General features: G+C 41.4%; 1 protein-coding gene across 1 annotated transcript in view; it reads left to right on the top strand.

The window, feature by feature from the left end:
• Window positions 1–258: 258 nt before the first annotated feature.
• Window positions 259–11,873, top strand: part of NEDD4L (NEDD4 like E3 ubiquitin protein ligase) — a 478,713-nt gene continuing 467,098 nt past the window's right edge. Inside the window, exon 1 of the mRNA XM_043980385.1 lies at window positions 259–774. Within this exon, the coding sequence (XP_043836320.1) occupies window positions 727–774 (48 nt within the window). The 5' untranslated portion in view covers window positions 259–726. The remainder of the gene's footprint in view (window positions 775–11,873) is intronic.

Below are 11,873 nucleotides of genomic sequence, written 5' to 3'. Positions count from 1 at the left end.
TAGGAGAGGGGGCGGAGAAGGGAAGGAAGGAAGGGAGGAAGAAGAAGGAAGAGGAGGAGGAGGAGGAAAAAGAGGAGGAGGAGGAGGAGGAGAGAAAGCCAAACGGCTCCGAGTAGCAGCAGCAGTCTCCGCAGCAGCAGCAGCAGCAGCAGCCGGGAAAGCCGCGGGGAGGCAAGCGGCCCCGCGTGTGCGTGCCGGGCAGGCGCTCACTCCAGAGTTGGGCTGCTCTAGCAGCAGGAAGGAGGGACGGCAGCCCCGGAGCCCGGGCTCTCTTAGGGGAGCCGGCGAGAGCAGCAGCAGGAAGAAAGAGCCTAGGGACTTGCTTGAGAGCTTTACACATCCCTCCTCTCTCTAGCTTTCTCTTCCTTTCTAGTCTCACTGCCAGCCCGCATTTCCCCGCAGCCTTCCGGCTTCTACAGCCGCCCCGGGGAGGAAGCGGCTCGGGTTGGAGTGGGGGAGGAGATCGGACTGGACCGTAGGGGACCTCCCTTACCTGCTTTGCCTTGACACTGCCTACATCGACATCCCCTCGGGCTACAACTTTCCCTTGGGGCTAGAGTGCATCGGGGGGGAGGGAGGCGGCCAGGAAGAAGAGTGAAGTCCAAAGAGTAGCTCTTGCAGCCGCTGGGGGTTCGCCTTAGCATTCCGGAGAGGGAAGAGGGTTGCAACCGCCTCGTTCCCCCCCACCTACCCCAAGAGTTGGGGGTGCTCTTGCCCCGGGGCTCCATGGCGACCGGACTGGGGGAGCCAGTCTATGGACTTTCGGAAGATGAAGTAAGTGATTTACTCCCCCGTACCTCTCGTGAGTTGGTCTGCTTGCCCTGAGCCCATCTGTCACTCTCGCCCCACCCCCACTCCCTTCCACTTCCCGGGGTAGCAAGGGAGTTTCATGCACGCGGGAGGGTTGAATCCTCCGAGGGTCAGGTTAGAAGGTGGGGGTCTGCGAGCTCTCTGCCTGCTCTCACTCTCCTTTATAGAGGAGTTAGAGGAGCGATGATGCTGAAACATGTGTGCCTAGGACTTCGTGTGAGGGGCACAGTGGCAGCGGCTGGGGAAGGAAGGGTCCCGAGAGTGCCGAGTAACGGCACCTGGGGCACCCGGCAGCTCGGATTTCCCGGAGCTGGGCGCAATCCTCCAGGGCGCTGCTCCCCTCACCCTGCCGGCTGCTCCCTTCACCCTGCCCGCTGCTCCCCTCACCCTGCCGGCTGCTCTCCGACTTTGCTGCTGCTTCTATCTCTCCCCGCCCAGAGCGCGCGTTGTTTGTAAATAAAACGGCGTAATTCCCTGCGCTGTGGCCGGGGCACTGGGGCCCAAACCGTCCTTTGTACTGGGAAGGAGAAGTAACACGCGCTTGGTGCCTTTCTCTACCATACCCTCTGAAGGAGGAGTCCCTGGGGCACTGGGGAGAAACGGAACTCCTGACTCTCAGCAAACTTTCTTTCCCTCTTGCCTCAAGCTTCATTATCAAGTGTCACGTCTGTTTTAGGGGCCAGTGGCAGGCTCTAAGTGCGCCGGGGTCGGGCTAGGAAATGAACTGACTTCTTTGGAGAACTTCCCAACTAATGTCACCTGTTTTAGAACCGTTCGACGTACGTGTGTATGTATGTATGTGTGTATATGTATGTATGTGTGTGTGAGAGAGATTCATCATTGAAGATGGATGAGGAGGTTTGGCTCTGCATGCATAAGAATCCACAGATTTATGATACACAGTTTGGTTGGAGGACTGATTTTGTTTATGTATGAGCGCGTATGTGTGAGGGTGGGAGTGAGGAGGCTAGCAGGTGCTTTTAGGAAACTTGGATGGGTGGTTGCCGCCCAGCCATTTTCCTTCGTAAGGATCCAGAGACCAAAATCTCAGAGGTGGATGGATTGAGAGTGAAGGAAGATCACTGGGTTCTTTTATTATTATTATTAATGATAATAATAATAATAAAACACATACAAACTCACAACCTAAACAATCTTTATTTAAATGAAAAGGGCTTTGTTTTTATCCTTAGGAAACCCCCCCTTACTTCCCCCCCCCCCCCCCCCCGGTTTCCCAACAAGCTTGGTAAATCACAGCTCAGCCCTCTTAGCAAGCTGTATACTCGGTTCTTATTGGTGTGTTTTCATGCCAAAAAGGGGAGTGGGAGGAATATCACCCTGGAAGCCGGAGTGACAGAGAAGCTGTATGGAGCAGGTAGGAGTGGTTTCCCCATCTGGCTGTGTTTGCGTGTTCAGGTTTGTTTCTCTGGAGAGGTGAATTTACAATCCATGAAGCATTACTCAGCAGGGAGGTATTTCCTATCCTAGTCGGTTGTGCATTTCATGAAAAGTTGATGCCTGGAAATTCAGGCTTTCTTGGTTTCTCTTTCTTCCCTCTTTCTCCTTTCATTCTCTGGGTTGAGGGGGTGGGGTTCAGAGAGAGGCTATTATCCGGGACATGCCCACATTATGGCTTCTCTCACGGCGATATAGGCATCTGTTACCCACCTACTGTTGGCACCCTACATGTATATGTGTGTGAGTAGATTGGGAAAGTGTGTATGGGCATATGAACCGTATGCAAAAATGTGTAGGGTATATGAATCTATCTGTTAATTCTTAGTTTAGATGGATGCACTTTATTCTTAAAGATGGATTAGGAAACACCTGTGGTTCCCTTAATCTGATTATAATTCAGAAATCCATGTATTTGTGTGATGGAATACTGTGTTTGAAATAATGTCACCTTTTGTGGAATTAACTGTATAATATTATTTGATGAAGCTATGGAATTCTAGAATCTTTGGGCCTGTTCCTCCTTCCTCCCAGTCCGTCTTTCTTCCTTTCTTCCTCCTCCTTATTTATTAATATCTGTAGAAAGAAGACAGAGCCTCCAGGGCTGGTAAGATAAAGACATTTCCAAACAAAGAGGCTGGGGCTTGGCTGAGGTATTGTGGGTGAGAGTCAGCTGCAGTTCTGTCTCATTAAGGCTATTAACATAACATGATTGTTGGAAAAACTGTGAAAATGTACTTTTAAAAATACTCTAGTAATGTGTGGAGTGGTTTATTTTAGGTCATGCTTTGCTTTCAGGAGGGCAATAGATGAGTAGATTTCAGATAGCTGTGGTTTTTATGTGCTAATGTGCTTTGTTGATATCTAGAGCTAGTTTAAGAATCCAGTGTGCTCTTGAGAGATTGTCTTACCACCTTTTTTTCTCTAGGTTGGTTAATAATGTTAACTTGCTACTAGCACAAAAAGAAAGGCTGAACATATATCTATATATTATATAAATACATGGATACATTTATGTGATATATACCTGTATCCATCTTTCTATACCTATTCACAAAAGTATTCTGGGGCTTTCTACATACAAATGACTAACATGCTATGACAAATAGGCTATGAAGAAATTTAATTTATTTTCCACTGTGGCCATTTCCTTCTAGTGCTACACTTGTTCTTGTATGGATCAACAGGATAAATCTCATCAGTCTTCCTTTTTCTAAGCAATGCTATTTTGATGACTCTATATTTCTTTGGCATTTTGTTTGGAGGAGAGATTTTATTTTGTCCCACTTTGGCAGCTGGAAAGCCAAAGAATGCTTCTGCAAAATATTAACAGCAAATTGTAGTGGTATTATAGGTAGCTTAGTTCTCCAGATTCCTTGCAGTCACTCTGGAAGAAAAACAGATATGTTTTTTTGAAAGAATACTGTCTAATAAAATTTAGTTCTGGACCCTGTTAGGTGTCCATTCACTACATGGTCCAAATGTATGTACTACATCTGATAATCTGAGTAATGGGCATAAATCATCTACTTGACTTTTCCAATGTAGATTGTTAGTGTCTTCCTCCTACTTTATCATATCTATGAAAATCCTTTCCTAATTGTACTTCTCAGAAGTGTGAAAGCCATTTTCCACAGGGTGGTAAACACTTTTTCCACTTGTTTTCTTTGATATTGATAAGCTGAAGGGGGAAGGGAAGCTAGGTGGCAGTGGATAGAGCACAGGTCCTGGATTCAGGAGGACCTGAATTCAAATCCAGCCTCAGACACTTGACACTTACTAGCTGTGTGACCCTGGGCAAGTCACGAAACAAGATATTGATAAGTTGAGAATCTTAACAGCTTTTTCAGTGGTTGAATTCAAAGAAATCATGTGTCATAATCTATATTCGGGGGATTGTTGGAGAGTGCTGAAGACTGCATTTTACTCTACCAAGTCACTTTTCCTCCCTTCTGTCACAAACAATAAACAGGGTAGGATAGTGTCTTCTTTACATCTTTCAGTCAGTTATATAATAATGAAGTTGGAGACTGTTGTAGAAAAATCATGAATGGATACCTGTCTGTTTCTGAAAGTAGTAGGTTTTCAAAGTCATTTTAAATATAGGACTTCCTCTTTGAAATCTATCTTATAAACTATTCTTAAGAAGTTGGGGGTAAATCAGATTTGTAAATCAAACTATATTTTAAATGAGCTTTTTTAGTAAAACAAAATCATGTCTAACTTATCTTTTAAGTAAATCTGGATGTTTATATATTAGTTTTATTTAACCCTTCATTCCTCTCTGCCTCCTTCCCTCCCTACTTCCCCCCTTTAAAAAAAAAAATTTGTTTCTAGCTCCTAGCCAGTGCCAGATAATAGGTGCTTAATAAATGTTTATTGATTAAATGATTGATTCTTGAAGTCTATTACTGTCATGAATACACTGGGTAGTCCATTAATATTAGGTGATAAGACTACTTTGCTTGAACTTGTAAAAATAGGTGCTATAAGAGGTGGGGTCAGAGAGCAGTGCTACCAAGTGCTCTGGTGGTTTTATTATATTTACTGTAGTAGTAAGAAAAAGTAAAATGAGGAGAGGGAAGGCAGGGTTGGGGGAGAGTAGGTGGGACAGGATCAATTTATATTTACCCTAGGTAAGTTCACATATGTTCTAGTTCAAATTGATTATGATTAGAATCTGTTCAATTTGAGTGAGTTAGAAAATGTCATTAGCATAAATTTTGGCTGGGAGGAAATGGGTGTGGTTAGACTTTTGTTAGAGGTTCAATAAAGATTTACAAAGATCAGTTTAGTTTGAAAGAATGGGTTTGGAACAATTTTTGCAATTGGCTTAAGTCCTTGACATTTTTTGGCAGTCATTGGTACTTTGGGGCATATTTTTCTCATGAATATAACAAAATATTAACTGTAATTCTTTGTTTATTGATTGACTTCAAAAACCTAAGTAAGATATTTGAGGAGAATGATATATCTATTAGACAAAATTTCTTTGGTTTAACTGGGATATAGATATCAGAATATTAGATTTAGTACCCTTTTTTTGGTGGCTACAATGAATGGGGGCTCAAATATGAGCCTTGGACTGACCATGGGGTGGCCTGCTTCTTTTGTTTTGTTTTGTTTTTCCCTCTCCTTATACAACCTATCAGTGCCTTGCACTGAGCAGTAAGTAGCCATTTTGGAAAGCAGCACAAAATATCTCTTAAAATCCACAAAAAATTCTGGATACTGGTCTCTGTGTGAAAGAGCTCAGAGTACAACAAAAGTGATGCTTAGGAGGCTATTTGTGGGGTGGAGGATAGTTGGTAGCTAGGAAGGGGAAGCAGGACGAGGCCAGATCTAGGAATAGCTCACAAGCCTATTTGGTAAACACTTTTTTTTTTTGTTGGTGAGGCAATTGGGGTTAAGTGACTTGCCCAGGGTCACACAGCTAGTAAGTGTCAAGGGTCTGAGGCCAGATTTGAACTCGGGTCCTCTTGAATCCAGGGCTGGTGCTCTATCTACTGTGCCACCTAGCTGCCCCGTAAACACATATTTTAACTAAGCTTCCTAAGTTCAGGTGTTTCTTTGGGGTTGAAGGATTCTGCTATCACTATACTGGGGCAAAGTTCCAGTTGCCCTCTCTACTTATATGAGGTAGACCAGAGGGTCAGGACCAAATTACTCATATGTTACAAAGATAGAGTTGAATAGAATTCATATATGATGATACTTCATTTTATCAGTGATTTTTAAAAATGTGGGTACCTATTCCACTCATATAGATCAAAAGTTATTCATATTTTCTTATCCTGTTTGTTCTTGTATGTGTACCGATGGCCTTTCTCTAATTTTTGTATTTTATATCTGTTATGCTGAGTTCTCATTATATGACAGACTCATCTGTTTTTCTAATCATACATTTCCTGGATGACATCTCTTATTTCCAGTTACTGCATATACTACAGCATTATAAGTATTATACAGCCTGATTTTGCCCACCATATCTCTCCTGTTGCCCTATTGGCTTGCCTGCAACTTTTATTCCTTGCACATTAGGGTTTGCAAGATTTGTGACCAATCTAGCATATACATAAAAGAAGGTTAGGATCATTCAAAAGCGCTGGGCAATTTTCCAAAAAGAAGTGGTGACTGAACCTGTGATTTCATTGGTATAGGCAGTTCCCAGGTGAAGAAAGGCCTGTAATTTATAGTCTTAGAGATAGTTGTCTGGGGGACATTGAGAGGTTAAGTGACCTTGCCTAGGGTCACACAGCCAGCATGTGTCAGAGATAGAACTTGAGTCCATATCCTCCTAGCTTCCAAGCCAGCTAGCTCTCCATCATGCCACATTGTTTTAATTTCCCAAATGCAATGCAGGTGCATTTATTAATATGCTGCTATTTTTATGCCTGTTTGCTATCAATTTTAGTGATACTTTCATTCAAAACTTTTATCAAAAGTGAAAATTTCATTGGATTTTCTTTCTCCCCTTATTAGCCTATCTTATCTTGAGATAGGGGACTGGTAAACTATGAAATGATCTAAATATTTTACTTGCTACAGCAAAAGAAAGGTATTAAAATAATACACAAACTGGCTATTTATTCTGTTGATAATTGAGTAGGTATTTTTCCTATATCCTTGGCCGTGTATGCATTTAGATATCTCAGTTTTGTTATGAAGGTTACTATGTTAACTATGAAGGTTAAGTTAAATTACATGTGCCTAATGAAAGGAAGTACAGTTTGGTGGAAAGCCTTGGACTTGGTGTGTTGTTTGTCAATTCAGTCCACAGTCTGTTGCCACAGTGAATGTCCCCACCTTTTTTTTTTTTTTTTGGTGAGGCAATTGGGGTTAAGTGACTTGCCCAGGGTCACACAGCTAGTAAGTGTCAAGTGTCTGAGGCTGGATTTGAACTCAGGTCCTGCTGAATCCAGGGCCAGTGTTCTATCCACTGCGCCACCTAGCTGCCCCTATGCCTTGGACTTGGAATCAGGCAAAACTAGAGTTCAGATTCTGCTGCTGACAGTTAATAATAACCCTGTGGCTGTAGTTAACTAATTTAACCTCTCAGTTTCTGTAAATCAGCAATAATTCCTATAGAACCTATCCCATAGCCTTTTATTTTTAAAGTGAAGAACAAATAAGATAATAAATATATTGTCTTATGTAAATATTACAGTGCTATTAGTTGTTAACTGTTACTAGTACCATCATTTGAAAGCTACTCATAATTGGTAAGATAAAAGTTGGGTTTTGTGATTTTATTTAAGAACATACAGAATTAAACTTGACCAGTGATTTCACTGAATAATCATTTTTATAGTGCCTCTTGCATTTTATATCTATATATCTATATATCACTGTTTTAAGTATCATAAGTGAATCACAGGAAATAGAGAACACAAGCTCATGGTATGTGCCAGAATTTGCTACAGTTAAAAAACAGAGCAAAACAAAACTGAAAGAGGCTTCATGTTTGGTATCTCACTTATTAAGTACTTATGTAAAGACCAAACTCCTTTGAGTGGTTATAGTTCTTTTCAGTGTTCTAGTGTAACCAGCATGATGTCACTTACAAACAGTACTATCTAGAGGACATCACCATCTATAGAGAATCCCTTTTTAACTTAAAAGGCTGCCCTGGATATCTTCCACCACAGTGGTGAAGCATACGTTGTCTTGTGCTATGACTCAACAGATATTAATTACCAGATAGTTGAACAAAGTTGTTTATGTTATATCATTTATGGAATCCTTTTTTAAAGTACATTTTTATTTAGTTTGCATGTCACCTCCATTTCCCTATATCCTTCCCCAATCCCCTTGTAATGATTGGAATGACGCCACCTACTGGAGACTTGCTGTGGAGAGCTCCACCATGAGGAAAATGCCTCAGAGGCATTGTGGCTTTTCCTTGGCGTCAGGAAATGACATTTGCTCATGGGTGCTGTCTATCAAGTCTACCAGCCAATCAACTGGAGGAGCCTCCTATGGTCTGGGAGGAGACAGGAAGGAGGAAAGGGAGCCTGCGCAGAGAGCGCTGGCCTTTTTTTGGCTTCCGGACTGGATGGTGGTGGCGGCAGAGGACTTCACAGGAAATTTGAGGAAAGATAGGAATGCCAGGCTGTTAGAATTCTGTTCTCAATCTTTTTCTTTCTATTTTCCAATAAACCCTTAAAAACCTAAACTCGTTTTATCAGTGATTTTTAGTCAGTTTCCCCCAAACTGGGGGAACACATTAGAATCCACATTTAGAATCTTAAATTACACACCCTCTCCCAGAGACATTCCTTATAATAAAGAATTTTTTAAAGTAAGAAAGGAAGAACAGTTTTGAAAAACTAACCAGCATGTCAGAAAAGTATGACATTATTATGCCATTGTTTTACACCTCTGCTCCTCTGATTTGTAGAATCTTGCATAATTTTGATGTTGAGCTTTTAAGGTAGGTTTTTGCCCTTGCAGATCAACTAAGTCAATAAAGATTGTTTTTTGTGCAGATTATAGCTTGCATTTAGATGGAAAGCCCATGTTACTTGTTTGTCTACATATATGCATATATGCACATGCATATGCATGTACACACATATAATGCATGTGTGTGTGTGTGTGTATGTACACGTTGATATATGTATAGAGAGTTGGGCCCAAAATCAAAGAGGAGGAGGAGGAGAGAAATCTGGGTTGTCTTTGATTTGGTCAACACTTTTATAATGTCTCCAAACTTCTTTCAGAGGCAAAAGTTCATTTAAAAAGTCAGTGTTCTACCTATGCTAGAGTATAGTGAAAAATGAAGGATCATTAAGAGGGCAATGAAGAAGTGCATGGTAGATGGAAGCAGGCTGGAATACCCAACAAATTAGGTGCTAGAGTCAGAAATGATGTCCTCAGAGAAATGTCTGCTCAAAAAAAGATGATGAGGGGCAGCTAGGTGGCACAGTGGATAGAGCACTGGCCCTGGAGTCAGGAGTACCTGAGTTCAAATATGTCCTCAGACACTTAAACACTTACTAGCCGTGTGACCCTGGGCAAGTCACTGAACCCCAATTGCCTCACTAAAAAAAAAAAAAAAAGATGATGGTCTAATCCTGGGGAGGAGTAAGAGGAATAATCGTTGCCTAGCCTTTGGGCTTCACTGACATCCCTGTGACTTCAGGAGGAAGTGAACATAGGGTCCTGACTATGTTTTGTGGATGAACCCCCATGTGGTGAATTGAGGGAAGATCCTGGACAAGAGTTCTAAGTGATGTGCAGTCATGAATATTGAACTGGGCTATTTTTAGAAGATGACAGTTTACTAGTAAACATTACCATGAGAACCAGGCCTGAGGATATGTGGGAAGATGTGAAATGAGTTTGAAACTTCAGTTTCAGTGAATTTTTCTTTTAAATGCTCATGTGTTACTGCAAATTGCAGAAATGAATATTATAGAAATAAATAGATTTGGAAATCATTAATCTGGGATGCAGTGGAAAGAGCACTGGATTTGGAGCTGAGATCTGAGTTTGAATCCTAGGTCTGACAGAATGTCGCACAGTAAATAAAGTGCTGGGCTTGGATTGAGGAAGTTCTTGTTGTTCAGTAGTTTGTCATGTCTGCCTCTTCGTGAACCCATTTGGGATTTTTTTTTTTTTGTGAGGCAATTGGTGTTAAGTGACTTGCCCAGGGTCACACAGCTAGTAAGTGTTAAGTGTCTGAGGTCGGATTTGAACTCAGGTCCTCCTGACTCCAGGGCCGGTGCTCCACTGCGCCACCTAGCTGTTCCCTGGGATTTTCTTGGCAAAGACACTGGAGTGGTTTGCCACTTCCTTCTCCAACTCGTTTTACAGGTGAGAAAACTGAGGCAAACAGGGTTAAGTGACTTCACCAGGGTTGCATAGCTAATAAGTGTCTGAGGCCAGATTTGAACTAAAGAGGAGGATAACTCTTCCTGACTCTAGGCCTGGTGCTCTATCTGCTGTGCCACCTAGCTGAGAAAGTCCTGAGTTCAAATACTGCTTTGGACACTTACTCTCTGTGTGACCTTGGATAAGTCACTTAGCTTTCAGCCTCTATTTCATCTCTAAAATGAAAGGATTAGATATGGGCTTCAAGGTTCCTTCTAGCTCCAAACCTATGTGGTCCTATGAAATTGTCATGGGCTATTTAAAATATCTAACAGTCCTAAATGATAATTGACATGATGCTTATTGTCTTGTTTGATACTTACAATGTCTCTATGGGATAGGTAGGTGCTACAGACATTATACTCATTTTATAGATGACAAAAGTGAGACCAGAGAAGTTAACTGATTTAGAGACAACTTTGGGGAGGTTCAGGGGCCAGAATTTTTCTTTAGTGATTTGTCATTCATCTCAGAGTTGGAAGGGGCCAGAGCCTAGGATTGGAGAGCAGAGACAGAAGCAAGCTCAAAGGCAAAAAAAAGGAAATAATATCCAAGTAGACCACAGGAGGGGTCTGTCTGTCTGTCTGTCTGTCTATCTATCTATCTATCTATCTATAGTTTGAAAGACCCCTCTTTTACTGAGAATATGAATGGACTGGCATCTCAGATGACTCCGCAATCTACTTCTGCCTTTATTACAAGTGTTTTGACCTTAATTAAAGGAGGTTGGTGACCCTTAACTCTAACAAGTTAACTTTTGTGGTTAATTCTAACAAGGGAGTGATGGTGGTCATTCCTCAGGGTTAAACTCTCCCCTGATTCAAGGCAGAAAGATTAATTAGAAAGAGCAAAAACAAAAGACAAATCCCAAAAAGTCAGGCACTTTAAATAGTGGACATAATTGAAAAATCGGAATTTAGCTAAGAGCTGGTGTTTTTGAGCAAATGAGTCAAGGATAGGCAGCAAAATCCTCTAACCCTAGTGTTCTTAACCTGGAGTCCTCTCTGTGGATACATTTCATGGGTTCGTGAATTCAGATGGGGAGAAAATGACATCTTTCTATATCTATCTATTTATAATTTACCTCTAAAATTTAGCATTTTCTATCATTATGAATATAGGCAATAAACATTATTTTGAGGAGTCATTTGACTTCAGCAGATTACCAAAAGTGCCTATGATTTCTAAAAGATTAAGAATTCCTTCCCTGAGGTTACTTCAAAAAGGGCAGCCTGGTACAGCAGATAAAATACATTGTATTTGGGCCAACATTCAAATACTACTTCTGATAGTCAGTCACTAGCTGTGAGCCAGGGGCAAACTCAGTTTCTTCAGCCCTGAAATGGATTTAATAATACTTTCCTTTCCTACCTCCTTGGGGTTGTGGTGAGTTCTGCATGTATAACTGTGATCCAGTATCACTAGCTTAATTTTCACACTTTCTGGTCCACTGTCTTTGACAGAATCAGGACTTCCCAAATTTAATCTCTTTTCTATCCAGTTACTTTTCAGTAACTTTGTACTGTACTTGGTGAATTCTTTGGCAAATATGCTGTCTTTAAAAGATGAATGCTAATTCTTTTTAACCTACTCTCTATGCAAGATAATTTGCATTTGAAAATCAGGTTCCATGAATCTTTAAAAAAAAAAAAATTGGTGATCTATAGTGTTAAGGTATGTAGAAAGTGGCCAGCAAGGAGAGATTATCATGATGACTAGGCTGAGACTCCTAG

The sequence above is a fragment of the Dromiciops gliroides genome, chromosome 1 (assembly GCF_019393635.1).
Source record: "Dromiciops gliroides isolate mDroGli1 chromosome 1, mDroGli1.pri, whole genome shotgun sequence".
Lineage (NCBI taxonomy): Eukaryota > Metazoa > Chordata > Mammalia > Microbiotheria > Microbiotheriidae > Dromiciops > Dromiciops gliroides.
Note: the sequence above shows the minus strand (reverse complement) of the source record. Positions and strands in the feature narration are given on the sequence as shown.